The following is a 15,261-nucleotide window of genomic DNA, read 5'->3' on the forward strand; positions in this document are numbered from 1 at the left end:
GAAAAATAATCTCCAAATAGGTATATTGTTATTATTCCTGCTGGTGGGTCCGCGTTTGCTCCAAGATTGCCATATGGCGACAATATAGACGATACAGTCACATCATTTAGCAACCATTTCTGTATTAATTAATTAAATCGATCAAACGTTTAAAAACCGTTTTACATTAAATCTCTTTTTTTTTTTTTTTTGTTTTTAGTCAAACATTAATCTCAATTGACTAGACAAAAAATGGCACACAAAGACCTTTTGATTTCCTGCTGAAGTGGGATGGAGTTCAACAAACTACAATTTTCCAAGGAGTTTACTATCCACACTCTTTTTTACTTTTTATATATTTTTTTATTAATTTTTATTTTTTGATCTTCTTTAATTCATTCGATCTGGTGGTCAAAAATTAAGAATGATGTGTGAGAAGTAAACAGAGGTATGTGGATAGAATATCCCTTTTCCAAATAGCATGATAAACTCAAATTATTTTTTGTAATATTATCTTATTAAATTTTACAAATAGCGCGATAAACTCAATTTTTTATCATGACCTAATTGTCCTATAAACAACATACTTAAAACTTCCAACAACAAAAAATAAACATAAAACTAGCTCTAGTACAACTTTTTTAATATTTTATGTTGGTTGTAACAGAAAAAAATGGTGACAGAAGTCCAATTTTGAACATGTTAAAGACATAAGTTTACCACATAAGGGAAACTTAAACATTTATCTTCCATCAATATTAAAATTGCTCAACTAATTCCTTAGTTTGATTCTGCAAAAACAAAGAAAATAAATCTAGCTAGGATGGATCCAAAGTGGTTGACTAGGACATGGATCCTGGATCTTGACAAGTTTGATGGCTTCTGATTGCTAGGGAAGTTTTGCCGAATTTCTAGTATATTTTATTAGTTGATAATTTTAGTTTCGTTTTTATGCATATTTGGCCTTCCTCATCTATCCGGTTGATGGCTAGCACGCTTTGGTTTCGGTGTTCACTAGATATCGGGGTTGGGGTGTGTTAGAGACTTTCCATTCAAGGTTTTTTTTAACGAACAAAGATGAGTAGAAACTCCTATTTAAAACTCTTAGTGTTTTAATCATAGAATTTTGTACTTATGATCAGAATCATTCATACTATGGATCACATTGTAAAGATCATCTATGCAAAAAATAAATTAAAAAACTAAGATTGTTTAGTCAATCTATTGTAGCAAATACATAGACGGTTTATAATGTTTTTATCAATATTGTTCATTTGTTTTTAAACAGTTTGATAACTAAACGACCTTAATTTTAATTGATTTTTTGCATAGCCGATCTTTATAGGATGATTTATAATATGAACTGTTCTGATTATAAAAACGAAGTTCTATAAATTGACAACAAATAATTTTGAGAAATTTTAAATATGAGTTCTTACTCATCTTTAAGTAGTCAAATATTATTCTTTTTTAACAATTATTTATCTTCACAGCGCAATAAAATTGATTTTAAAAAAGAAACACAGCATTCCCGAACTAGCCTCAATCCAATCCAGGAAAGCAAAAAAAATTCGATCCGTATATTGACCCATTCAAACTAAATTTTGCGAATAATTTAATTTAGGTCTGTCGCCAAAAATGTCATCATGTGGCCCAATATGCTCTACATATAAGGAACAATAAGAAACAAATTTTGAACATACATCTAAAACCTCAGGACCTGCAGTTGAGACAATCCAATTATTTGATAAATTATTTTAAAACAATTCAATTTAAAAAAAAAAAAATTAGGAATCTTAATTTATTCAGAGCAGCCATCGATCATTAACAACTACCTGATGCGTTTAGCGGGTCAGTTGTTTCTTTCCTCATCTTCTTGAATTGTAATTTATCTCCATATAATCGCATCTTAAATGTATTCCAAATCCTCGAGCAATATCTTTTTTCTTCATATAATTCACAACATATATATAACTTCGAGATGTAATGAACAAGGAGTGTGTTAGGTTTACGTATGATTTTCATAATTGCATGTTATTTCCAATTTTGAGATCAGAATTTCATAAACTCATGCTGAATTCGATATTTTATTGGATTATTTCATAATTTTAAAATTATGAGAGTTGTATGACTTCATCTATATACCAAGATGAAAAATTATATCATCTCCTTGGCTCTCTAGTTCTCAAATTCTCATTTTTTGTATGTAGTATATTCAAGGGAGTTGTAATTGACAAGATAGTTATCCATTGAGTACATTGTATTACATATCTAAAGTCAAGAAATATATTTTGACAAAAAAACAAGTTAAGAAGTATATATAAAGTTATGCAAGTTTCTGAATTTCGAGTTGGATTCAGATTATTAAACTAAAATATCCTTAATATAATTACATTAAATATTCTCCAAACCATTTAACTTGTAAACAAAGGAAAAACATTGATGGATAGTTGTTGACCCTAAAAACCATCAAGCCTATATGGTGTGCAGGGCGAGTAACTAATGAGCTAACTACGTCATTCGGTTATGTGCGGGGTGTGCCAACTCGACGATCGAGCTCTGCCGGGGAGCAAAATATGCTGATGTCACGTTGAGCGCGCTGCTGATTTCTTGATCTTACGACTATGGCCAAGGAAGGAACACGTCTCGACCTTCGGTTGCTAGAGTTTGAAGACAAGGCTACTAGTTTTGCGAAGTTCACAAATCGTCAGCGTCAGGTTCAGTCACGGTGATTATATTCGTAAGAGTATAAGCACATCGAATTGGTACCAGACTATATGGACACAAATACTCGAAAGAGATGTATGTCTTGATGGTAAATGTGGTTCGGCCGTCGGAATGCAGAACTCTAAAGTGTACTTGTGAATATCCAATTATAAAACAACTCGATGTTTAACGTGCCAAGCCTAGTAACCCGTAACATCTCACTTCGCCGAGAAGGCTGATGAGATGACCTCTACTAATAAAGACTCGAAAATCCTTGTCGACCGAGACTTGGATAAATAACCAATCGGTCTCGAAGCAGTGATGTTTATCCAAACTGAAGGTGCTCATTGATTGACTGATTCTACGGCTCCAGTGCTGTTTATCCAAACTGAAGATGTTACCGGTTGCCTTCACAGTGTTGTTTCTCCAAACTGAAGATGTGTTGGCGAGAAGAAAGGGGAAGAAGATAAAATCTCAAAGGTTGTTGAGAAGCTTTGTGCAGGGCAATTTGTGTGTTGAATTGGAGGGCCCCGAATGATGCACTTCATTCTCTATTTATAACAGCAAAACCCCTTATAACCGAACTAGAAATGTACTCGGATAAGAACTCCTCAACCCAATCTAATTAGGTTTCGACCATTCCTAGCTCCAATAGGACTTTGAACCAAGCTCCATAACAAACCAGATTCATCTCCTGATCCCAAGCACCTTCGGCTTCAAAACTCCTTGTTTCACAAGGAATCGACTACTTCACCTTTTATCTAAACTAATCCTCTTCGCAACAGGATTCGGCTGGCCCACAAGAAAATTCTAGATAAATGCCATTGGGCCGAGAATAATCCCAGGCTTGGCCCAAAATAACATTTTGGGCCCAAACAATAGTTTTCAAAATAATTAGGCTTTAATATAGTATAGTAAGAGTGATATTCTAGTAGTTTATACTAAAGCTAAGTGCTAACTAGCTGTTCTTGGTCTGGTATTAACTCTCTTTTTATTGTTAGAACTGGTCTTGAAGTTTTAATTTCTCCTACACCACTTATCAGTAAAAAAAAATACAAATCGTGAATAGTACTACCGAGAAATCATATGCCATCAAATGTATTTGCAGGGCGCCCTAGAACGTTGCTCTCCTTCCCTACACTCAAGTTTAAATTTTCATTCTTGTAATTTAAATAAATTAGAATATTGCTCAAATAAAGAGAAAATTTAGAAATCAAACAACCAAATCTCTATTAAATAGTTTTCATTAGTTTTTAAATATTCTTAAAGTCGTTTTTGTACTATTCCGCACGGCACATCCTGAGTTTGATTCATGACACTGATGAATCATACTATGGTGTAACACTTCGGTAGTGCTTCATGTGCGTGTCTAGTGTAAGACTTAGAAAACTAATATTCTGGCAAATAATATAGAAGAAAATCACTACCTGAATGACGTGGGGGGTTCTTGGCTTGTTGCATGTTAACTTTTTCTGTACGTCTTGGATATGCCGGCCATCCCTTCCATACCGAACAACTGCCAAAATTCTGCTCTGTAATGCGGCCACCCCCTTTAAAAACAAACTCTATCTCTTCATTACCACTCCCCTTCATTGTTTTCTTTCCCTACCAATCTTACTGAAACCAAAATTTCAAATGGCTGATGGGACTGTGAATATGATCCAATCCCACCAACCTTGGATTAATTACCCCAACCCTAATGTCAATGGCTTCCAAAATAATCCCAACTCCGATCCCAAGCCCGTCGAGAACCGGTTTGTAAACTTGGAGAGGAGCGAACTATCTCTGTGGGTGGAGCACATCACAAAACAGCTCATCGACGACTTGCCAGAACCCGCCACAGCCGCCAACACCGCCGCCAATGACACGTTACAGACGTCTGAGGACTATTTTGTCCCGTCATCACTTTCCACCGACTTAAATAGTCCGAGGAAAGTCCCACAGAGAAGCTATAGTGAGCATGAGCTTCATGAGGTTCAACTCCTTGCAGATAATAATAACGTACAAGCAAGAGGAGGGAATGATATGAGTAAGCTCGAAGAGCATGGCTTAACCCTAATCACCCTTCTCTTCGAATGCGCAGTTGCCATCTCCATTGACAACCTCCCCGAGGCCCATCGGATGCTCCTCGAGCTAACCCAAATGGCCTCTCCGTACGGGCCATCATGTGCTGAGCGCTTGGTGGCCTATTTCGCCAAGGCCATGGCTAGTAGGGTTATCAACTCATGGTTAGGCATTTCCTCTCCATTGGTCAATTACAAAAGCGTTCATGGTGCTTTTCAAGTCTTCAACACCATCTCCCCTTTCATCAAATTTGCCCACTTCACTTCCAACCAAGCCATCCTCGAGGCCTTTCACCACCACGATAGGGTTCACATTCTTGACCTCGACATCATGCAGGTATATATGTTCGAAATTTCGATAGTACTTTACGGATAATACTTGCCTCCTTCCATTAGAATTAGACATTCCTACAGTCCTACCAATCACAGTTTAATGTGCTCATAATATTTTATTTTTATAATCTAGAATGCACCCAAAGCAATTATTATTATTATTATTTTTTTATCAAAACCCATAAGCAATTTTGAATAATTAAATTGGTAGTGTAAATGAAAGCAAAAAAAAAAAAAAACGGTTTAGTCTTTCCTGGTATTTTTGCATTTCTTTTATTATTATGTCATTTACGTAGCATGAGAGGGACTTCAATAAAAAATCTAAAATGCATATGGTTTGAGTCTATAACAATTAGGGATCAAGAACCGCAACTAAACTATCCCTATATTTAATGAGTTATTTTTGCATATACGTCAAACTGTAATTTTGCATGAACGAGTTATATAATTTTAACCAACTTCGATGTACATTGTGTGCAGGGTTTGCAATGGCCAGCCTTGTTTCACATTCTTGCCACACGCATGGAGGGTCCTCCGCATGTGAGAATGACCGGCATGGGCACATCATCGGAAATCCTGCTGGAGACCGGAAAGCAACTCTCAAGTTTTGCAAGGAGACTCGGACTGTCATTCGAATTTCTTCCAATTGTCAGGAAAGTTGGTGCGGTAGATGCTTCCATGGTCCAAGTACAGCGAGGGGAGACCCTCGCCGTGCACTGGCTGCAACACTCGCTGTACGATGTAACTGGCCCCGATTGGAAAGCGATGAGTTTCATTGAAGAATTAGCACCAAGGATTATCACGCTAGTAGAGCAAGACATGTCACATAGTGGCTCATTTTTGGACCGTTTTGTTGGGTCGTTGCATTACTACTCGACGATGTTCGATTCACTAGAATCATACTTGCCTAGTGACCCTAACCGGCACAAGGTGGAGCACTGCCTGTTTTATAGAGAAATCAACAACATATTGGCGATTGGAGGGCCGGCGAGAAGCGGTGAAGACAAGTTCCGGCAGTGGAGGGGTGAGCTTGGGGCCAGAAGTGAGTTCATGCAAGTAGGGATGAGTGGGAATTCAATGGCACAAGCACAGTTGATATTAAATATGTTTCCTCCTACACATGGTTATAGCCTTGTGCAAGGAGATGGCACTATTAGGCTTGGGTGGAAGGATACTAGTTTGTATGTTGCTTCTGCATGGACATGCTCTCATGCTCCTAAGATATAATTACCTAATTTTTTTATACAAGCGATATTGGAGAGGGTCTGAAGGAATATCGAACGTAGGATTTATAAGGGTTTTTTTTTCCTTCTTGTGAAATGGTTGGTCATTGATTAATGACTTGCTTTTACCAGACAATCTGACATATTAAGCTGCAATATTTTCAACAAACTTGTTCAATAGTTAATTGAATGTAAATCACTTACTTATTTTAATTCGTTTCGTATTTAAAAAATCGTAGAAACCTGTTGTTAGGAGTCCATAAAAGGTCATTATGCACTGCTAGAATCCAATAACATCTCGCAATTGTTCAACATTCTTTTATTCTAATTAAATCGGTTAAATATTATTTATTTGGATGCAGGGTGCCCTGATGCCGGCAAAAAATGTTGCTCATGAAATGTAGTTCAGACAAGTGGTCCTTTATCACAATGGTGAAAAGAGTTGAGCCCTTACATGAGGACGTGGGCTCAAATTCCGTCGGTGGTTAAGCTAACTTCTAATCTAACAAAATCTATCATCTAAGAGGAAAAAAATGTAGTTCGGACAAGGCCAGTGTGCAAGATGTTGTGAAGATGGTGAGACACCACCAGCAGGTGTGCGTCCCATCGACATCGGTGCTTGAAAATTCGCTTCGCAATCGTTTTCGAAATAAAATCACGGCAGAGACAAAATTCGTGATGGTCGATAATTGAGAAGAAAACAATACAATGTAATACAATACCACATCCGAGGTGAATCTCAAAAGTGAAGGCTCACATTTGTTTGTGTTTTGTGCTTTGCTGCCCATGTAACCAGACAATGGCAGCTCACGGAAATGTTTCATTCAAAATCTTATATTCTATGAACCCTAGTAACTATGACTTTACAAAATATGACACCATGCTCGGTTTCTAGAGAGAGAGAGAGGGCTAGCTACAAAGAAAACATAACGAAAAAATGACCAAAAAATTGTAGCTGTTTGCCCGTGTCACCAACTCGCCATCGCTTGGGTGCAAAATTTCGATAAACAAGGTTGATACCCCAGGAAAACATCTATGACTTTACGGTCTGCAAGAGCAAAGGGAGAAGAAATCCTTCAGTTTCTAAATCAAGGAAAGAGCCTCCTCTACCATGCTCACTCCTCTAGAAATCTTTTCGAAGAAGCATTTATCTGGAATTTATTTTTGTGTTTTCTTTATCTGGAGAAGGGGAATTATAATCAAGTTTTCGAAAATCTCACAATCCCCAAATAAAACATATGCCCTGGTTATGCTTTGCTTTAGATGAACACATACCTTCAGGTACTTTTTGTGAATCCTCAATGCCTCATTACATGCCTTTCTAGCATCCAGATTTCCAGTTATGCCACCTAAGATCTGGAGACCAGTACAAGATTAGTTAACAGTGAACGAAAAAGTAACATGAATGTGCATTGGAACATGAGAGAGAGAGAGAGAGACCGAGACAACATCATCTAGACCCTTAGCCTCCTTTAAAAGTTGCTTATTTTTGGTCTCAAGAACACTTGCAACAAGAAAGACGGAAAGTGCACCATGTCGTTCTGTGTATCCCGTCTTCACAATGTTTCTCTCGAACTTGCCATATTGCTTTAGTTCTTTGTCATTTACATTTGGTGGTGTAGCACCCCCACTCGGACCTTCATACGATGAGAAAATGTTTGGGTTGTATTCCATGGCCCACATCAGCTGAAACCAATCTATATTACTGTCTTAAAACAAGCTTATGAAGGAAAGCAAAGAATGAAAAAAAAAATACCCCTCAATACATTAATTACATTGAGATCCACAGGACCTAAAGTTCGAATTCACATCAGAAATTGACAACGTGAACTCAAACTATATCTCATCCATCATCCTGGAAGTATCTATTTATCAATAAAAAATAATAAAAAAATCCAGTATGGCAAAAGTACAGTTTTCCTACTCACCTCCCAAAGATACAGTGCATCCACAAAGGAAAACTCTCTTCGGAACAGGACCATTAGCATGCGAAAAGCAAATAAATACTCCCCGCCATCTAGATCCTCTGTCAATTAGATGGAAATGGAGTTTTAGCTAAGTGTGAAGGACCTGTGTTGGTCGACATGCAGAGAGGAAATATTACCAAGGTGCTGATGAAGTTTAGGATCAATAGTTTTGATTACTTGGGAGAGTGTACCCAGCTGAGATTGCACCCCTATCGAACTCGCACTGCACCTAAAATTTTCTCGCTGTTTTCAAAACAAAAGCAGGAATCTGAATTATACCCTAACAGAAGCATATCACAAGCACAAATCATCTAACAAATCATTGAAAGAAAATTTGTCATTGGTAAATAATAAAAATGAACAATACAAATAATCAGCCTCAAGGCCCTCAAAAGACAACTTAACACTTCTTAGTTTCTTGTCATGCATGATCTCTATCAGAAGGGAATTAAACACACTGTCGATGAAACCAGATGAGTCTTTAGTAGATGTTGGAATCCGATCCAGTTCAGCAGAACAAAGTTAGAACTCCTTTTCCAGTATAATTTAAGGTTAAGTATGCCACATTTAACTTGACTATAAGTTTAAGAGTTGATTTAACCATTCAAACTTGCCTACTTGTAACTTGTATCTGACTTTTGACGCCTAATGCTGAATCATGTTGCCTTTATTTACTAGTGCAGCGCCTGACAGATTCAGCACAGCCAACATTCATGTATCTGTTGGCTAGAGAACTTCCGCTAATTATTTTTTAGGAATCCATTTACAATGTTTTATAGAGAGTCAATTTCCTAAATACTTTCTAGGTCTGCCAATCATCCATCTTAATTCTTAACACTCTCACATCCATTCTCGGTACACCTTTCTCAACTGTCCATTCTAGTCTACATGATCAATTTGAGTAGTCAGGACTCAGACTACAGAAAGAATAAGACAACCGAAATTGCTCTAGTCAAATACTAGATCCCAGTTTAAACTGGTCACACTATCCTACCAGTTCGGAATCACTCATAACAAGTTCATGGATAATGGACAGCAAAAAGTGGCAGTTAACACTGCTCTATCAAAACAAGCAACCAATAATAGTACCATCAAGGTAAGAAGAAAGACATACCAGCCTTCGCATAGCACGTTCGAAACACCAATAGGCATCTGCTTCATTTTCAATAAGAATTACCATTGGCGAGCATATATCATTCATTCCTGCTCAAAAGTGTCCATTATAAAATGTCACTTAATACTGTTCAACTTTGATAGAATATCACTTGAGATTCAGAGACATTCACCTTGAACATAACCAATATCATTGTCCACCCAAGCATAAATTGAAAGAATGTCCCAAAGTTTTGCCTGATTAGCTTGACTTTCATAAAAGACAAGTGATCGATCTGTGCGAACAACATCCAAACCTACAAGCCAAACCCCCCAGTTGAGTAACCACTTCTTATGGTTAACATAAGTTAAAATAACCATGAGATACCAAAATAGATAAAAGTTCAGAAAAAAGTATTGAAAAAGAAAAAATCTAAAAGTGAACACTTGGTAAAATAAGCATAAGATATTCAAACGTGTATGGTTCACAACTTATCCAAATTATGTAGTTTTGCAACACATATGCAGCAGATAAGTACCAATTTGATGCAAGAAAAGCTTCCACTGAATCACTTTCTTGTCTGAAGAAGCATGGTTTGCACCCCCTGTCATATTGCCATTTTCTGATTCTTCTGTTGGTTGGCCATCGTCCGTGATGATTGGTGTTGTAATAAATTTTCCACTGCCAATAACTGGAACCATCTTCTGGCATTCAGCTTTCAAACTGTTATACTGCTCCCTAAAATTGTATGTTATACATGAAGTCACCATATTAAATTAAAATAATGTAAGATGGAGTCGATGGACAGCATGCCAATGGGACTTTTTTGTTAAGGGAAATAATGTAAGGGGAAACTAGAATATTAAAAACCACCTAGTGATGCCAGACTAGAAATAAAATCTTTACCCCTTCCAAGCCTCACTAATCTCACATTTCACCCGCACCCCTCTTTATCTACCAAAAAACTACAACACAGACTTAGATCTAACACCCAAAACCAAGTGAAGACAAAAAAACCATAAAACCCCATCTCGTAACCATCCATGCTCCCAAAATATATTACTCTAGAGCAATTCAAACTTAAAGAACCAGGATCTTTCCATGGATCCAACATGATGAGGTTATGTTCAAATTGAGAGCCATCTTCTACATATTAGATTGCAAAAAACAAAAATGTATTACCTCCGGCGCTGCCTGAGCTGATTTCGTTCATCGAAGGTGCTATTTGGATCAAAGCAACCTAACAAGAACTCCCAAACTACACCTTTGATTGCAGGATGGACACCCTAGAATAACAAATGAAGTAAGAAGATATATACTATATATCTTACACATACAATTTGAAATTTGAGTGCACCAAAGGAGCATTATATGGTGTATCTAACATCAGCAACGCTAAAAATTATATATGATGTGTTTGCTATATCCTACATGCAGAATTTAACGTCTACTTTTTTTCTTTTGTTGGGGACACAACTCAATATCACAAGTGACGAAACGCACATGGAAACATAAAACAATCCCCCACCTCCAATAATAGATCCTAACTCAAAAAGAAGTTACAAATGAACGGATGGTTACCCCTCGTTGGATTCGTCTAAGCACTTTAGCTATATCCAAATGACCATCTTCAGAGAAGGCAGCATGCCATCTTCTTTCACTAAGAGTTTTCCCCGCCTGCAAAAGGCGATACTTATAAGCATAAATCACACGAGTTTATCACAAGTACAAGAAAGTAATCATGTTATGAATCTTGCGATTGAGCATTGGTGGTGCATAACCATATCTTTTCAATGGAAAAACACTAGAAATTATCTTAGCAGCAATAATTAAACTGTTGGTTGAACTCAATTCTGTTAGACAGAGCTAAAAGATAAATTAGCAACAAAATGAAGTGAAAAGGGCATACCCTGAGCCTAAAGCGCGTCTTCGGGATGTCAACTTGGCATTCTGGTTTAACAGGATAGAAAGCATCCAACTCAGCTGTTGAAGCTTTCTTCATAAAAAACAACGCCATTTTCCCTCGCAACCAAGCATCCAAGATACAACCAATTCAATAGCTTTTGCCTTTTCTTTGTCCGGGCACCTAAGTTCAAGTACAGCGTCGGTATCACTTAAACATAAACACTAAGAAGATCACATATACTCGAAAACGAAACGAAACAAACATATGGGATCATCCCACAAAATGTCATTGTCACATAACCAAAAATACCAAACTTCCCCAACATTATATCATTTTACATAATCTTACCTCCAATGGAAAGTTTTCACATTTCAATATCTCAAACCAATTATGATAAACCCAAAATCCCCATTGCCCTTCAATGATTCATAATTCGTTCGTGATGAATAAAAAACAATAAACATTTAAGCATCTCAAGATTAAAACTTTATGACAAAATCCCAGAAACAAGAGAAACCCAGATCCACAAATCATCTTCATGTTCATTCTACACATCAAATGCATTCAAAACATCAAAAAAAAAAAATGTAGTTTTCTAATACCTTCACTAACTGGAGTGTTAGAAATTCAAATTAGAATTGTAAACGCTGCGACCCGTTTGAGCTTTTCTTCAAGATGGTAAAAAAAATTCACAAAGATTGGAGAGAACGAGAGATGAGAGCGAAGAAGGCGCAGGAATATTATAGGAAAGGAAAGTTTTGCATCCATGTTTTTTTTTTCAACGGTAAAGGATACCTTCTATTCTTTTGAAGCGTACCACTTTTGCTTTATGTCAAATTTTTGATCAAATTTAAGTTATTAACGTTGTTTTGTTTATTTAGGTGGGAAAAAGTGAAAACTATCAGAAAATGTGACAAATTTTACGGGTCGAGTTTGTCAACGCAGAGGTTCAAAATTAAATTGAAAGTCAAAGGACAAATAAAGTGGTTATGAAATTTACAAAGCCTTAAATCTTTCTCTTAAACTAATTAAGGCTAGTTTGATTGTGTTTTAAAAAAAAAAATATTTCTGTTGTGTTGCGGAAGAATGTAATATTAAAATAAAACAGTTAAGTATTTGATAAATATTCTAATTTAAAAGTGCTTGTAGCGCAAAAAGAAAAAAAAAAAAACCATTTCCAAGTATTTGATAAATTTTCATGTAGATGTGATATTATTTCCTTTTTGTAACCCATTGATCCTGCAGGAAATTGAAGGTGGCTGTCTTTTTTCCCCTAGAGTGCAAGGGTATTATTTGATATTTAATTTTTTTTTATTAAATGATATTATTCACTAGCGTTAAAAAAAAAAAAGGTAGTTTTTTAAAGTTAGTTTGAGCTGCTTCTGCTTTTTAACTTTTAATGACTGTTGATTTTGAATAAAAAAAAAAAGGATTTTATTTTATTGTACCAAACATGTTTAACACCCCAGATTAATTGTTTTATAAAAAATTTAAGCAACCGAAAAAAAAAAATTTTGCTCGAAGTCAATGCCAAATTTTTATTTTATTTTTTTGGTAAACGAATCTACGCCAAACTTGTACTTATTAAAGTATATAAAAAATGTTAATAAATTTGACCAACCAAAGAAAATTGATACATTTTAAAACATTAGGGAACAGAAAAAAAAATCGAGGGTGCAAATAAAATGGTCTATATTCAACTAGTGCATACAGAAAGCACTTTAAGTGCTTTTAGAATTCTAAAATCGTTTTCAATTATTTTTCTCTTCAACTAGTTACTAAAGGTTAAGAATAAAGAAGCATTACTACTAGTACTACAGTTTAATGATATTTTTTTATTCTTCTATGGTGAGAGATCTATATTTGACTTATTTAATCAGTTTGATATCTAAATATGATTAGTTTATTGTGCAGTTAGCCAAAATACCTCTAATATCGTTGTATAAAAAAATAAAGTATAAAAGGACTTGATTGTAAAGAGAGGAATATGTAAGGACACAAATGAAAAAGGACCATTCTACTAATATTATAGCCAATAAAATTCACGAATGTAGAAATTCCCACCACAATCTCGACCGCAGCGGATCCCCGCTCAGCTTCAACAAAACCCTATTTCTTCACATCTCAAACCCTAGCTATCCCCTCTTGCCTCTCACTAATCTTGTCCGACTCCTCTGCCCCGATTTGTCCGATCGTCTGAGAAAATGCCGTTCAAGAGATACGTTGAGGTTGGACGAGTTGCTCTCGTCAACTACGGCAAAGACTACGGCAAGCTCGTCGTTATCGTCGATGTCATCGACCAAAACAGGGTAAGATCTTGCTTTTTTTATTTACGCAAAATGCCATTTTTCCTCAATGCATTTTGCTTCAAAGTTTTCTGCTTTACGATTAAAACGCCGAGTAAAGTAATGGGTATGTGTTTGTTTAAGAAGATGTTTCATGAATATATTGTAAGCAATAAATCAGATTTTGTGAAATATTATAGGCAGCATTTTGATGAAATTTTACAAGAAAATAAGCAGATTTTGAGTTTGTAAGTAGATTATTCAGTATTAATTATTTTGGCAAGGAATTGACAGACTTGCTGTTTGTTTTGCAGGCTCTGGTTGATGCACCTGACATGGTGAGGACCCAATTGAACTTCAAAAGGCTATCGCTCACCGATATCAAAATCGACATCAAAAGGGTTCCGAACAAGAAGACTCTGATTGCTGCAATGGAGGCTGCTGGTGAGTTTTGACTTTTGAATGAATATGGAAAGATGAGAAATTAAGATGTATCTAATTTTATTTTCTTGTTACCAACTGAATTGAGTTTTTTCGGAATGTGGTTGGTAGACGTAAAGAACAAATGGGAGAAGAGCTCGTGGGGCAGGAAGCTGATAGTGCAGAAGAGAAGAGCTGCACTCGACGATTTTGATAGGTTCAAGCTTATGTTGGCAAAGATCAAGGTGTGTTATTAATCTCACATTTTTCTTTTCAAAAAACTGAGTTTCCTCGTTCCTCTTATTTGTTTAATTTCTAGTTTTGTATGTTCATAAGATTTTCATTCAATGTGTGAGAAGTTGACAAAACCATTGAGGGTAGGCTTTCGGCGCTCACCTTCCCTTTTTTACACCTAATGTTAAGACACTGCCACTTAGGTATCGCTAGCTTTTAAATCTGGAAAGTCTGCCGGGATTGGCCTGTGCAATTTCTACCGGGAGCTAAATTATTTCTTCAGTTTCAATTGCATGGTAGTTGTTGCTCAAACCCCTCGTAAAAGGGACAGAGCTGATGCAAAGTAAAGGGATGAATCTTTTGATGCAAAGTAAATAATTGAAGTTTTAGGAAACCCGATCAGATGACCGCCTGATCGGGTTTGTACAGAGGGCTGGAATTCAACTGAACCCTCAGTTGTTGGTTCACTGGTTAATTTGTTTTTGTGAATGTTGTTTTGGTTTTCATGTTTTTACAGAGGGCTGGAATCATCAGGCAGGAGCTAACGAAGCTCAAAAAGGAGAGTGCAGTCTGAACGCAGTCCCGTCAACATATCTCGGCGTGTTTATGTTTCGATTCGTAGTTACGAGTGGAAATTTTGAACATTGTATGGATTTCTTTGAAATGAAACACATCCGACGAATTTTCGATCACAAATTAATCCTCCGTTATGTTAAATCATAGTTTTCATTTTCTAAGACCTGTTTGATCTCGTTTTTAGATGGAGGATGCGACTCCTCTGATGAGCCTTTGGTGGTGCAGAATTGGTGGCATGTTTCCCCTGCTGCTTTGTTTCCTTATAAAGACCTATCTATGAAATTGCCCTGATCTGAATGTGAAATTTCCAAATCAGTGGATTCTTCTTTGTCGGCGATTAAAGTTAGAACATTGCTTGGCTCCTTGTGTTAAAGTATGGTTCCTCCTTGCATGCAAATCACATCTTAACGCAAACAGCTACATTTGTAAATTGTGATTTCTGCAATGAGGAGTGGCTAATTACCAAGTGTTTTCCT

The 15,261-nt window shown here is 36.4% G+C and overlaps 2 protein-coding genes and 1 pseudogene across 3 annotated transcripts; 2 read left to right on the forward strand and 1 right to left on the reverse strand.

The window, feature by feature from the left end:
- The first annotated feature begins 4,308 nt into the window (after positions 1-4,308).
- Positions 4,309-6,308, forward strand: LOC137724749 (protein SCARECROW pseudogene; annotated as a pseudogene).
- Positions 6,309-6,967: 659 nt separating this feature from the next.
- Positions 6,968-12,116, reverse strand: LOC137726462 (uncharacterized). 2 transcript variants are annotated; one of them, XM_068465396.2, is made up of 12 exons: positions 11,873-12,116; positions 11,274-11,450; positions 10,946-11,041; positions 10,547-10,650; positions 9,903-10,102; positions 9,558-9,680; positions 9,386-9,474; positions 8,409-8,514; positions 8,233-8,330; positions 7,745-7,990; positions 7,580-7,660; positions 6,968-7,352 (listed from the first exon to the last, which is right to left on the reverse strand). In XM_068465396.2, the coding sequence occupies exons 2-12, from the start codon at positions 11,379-11,381 to the stop codon at positions 7,338-7,340; spliced, it is 1,266 nt and encodes a 421-aa protein (XP_068321497.2). In that variant the 5' UTR covers positions 11,382-11,450; positions 11,873-12,116; the 3' UTR covers positions 6,968-7,337. The 2 variants fall into 2 exon arrangements, with proteins under 2 accessions (XP_068321497.2, XP_068321496.2); XM_068465395.2 differs by having other exon boundaries at positions 6,968-7,483; positions 11,873-12,101.
- A 1,204-nt stretch (positions 12,117-13,320) lies between these two features.
- Positions 13,321-15,113, forward strand: LOC137724536 (large ribosomal subunit protein eL14z). The gene is made up of 4 exons (XM_068463296.2): positions 13,321-13,579; positions 13,870-13,999; positions 14,108-14,220; positions 14,727-15,113. Exons 1-4 carry the CDS (start codon positions 13,475-13,477, stop codon positions 14,781-14,783), a joined length of 405 nt encoding a protein of 134 aa, XP_068319397.1. The 5' UTR covers positions 13,321-13,474; the 3' UTR covers positions 14,784-15,113.
- Positions 15,114-15,261: the final 148 nt, after the last annotated feature.

The sequence above is a fragment of the Pyrus communis genome, chromosome 5, assembly GCF_041283825.1.
Source record: "Pyrus communis isolate YQ-2024b chromosome 5, ASM4128382v1, whole genome shotgun sequence".
In the NCBI taxonomy this organism is placed as follows: domain Eukaryota; kingdom Viridiplantae; phylum Streptophyta; class Magnoliopsida; order Rosales; family Rosaceae; genus Pyrus; species Pyrus communis.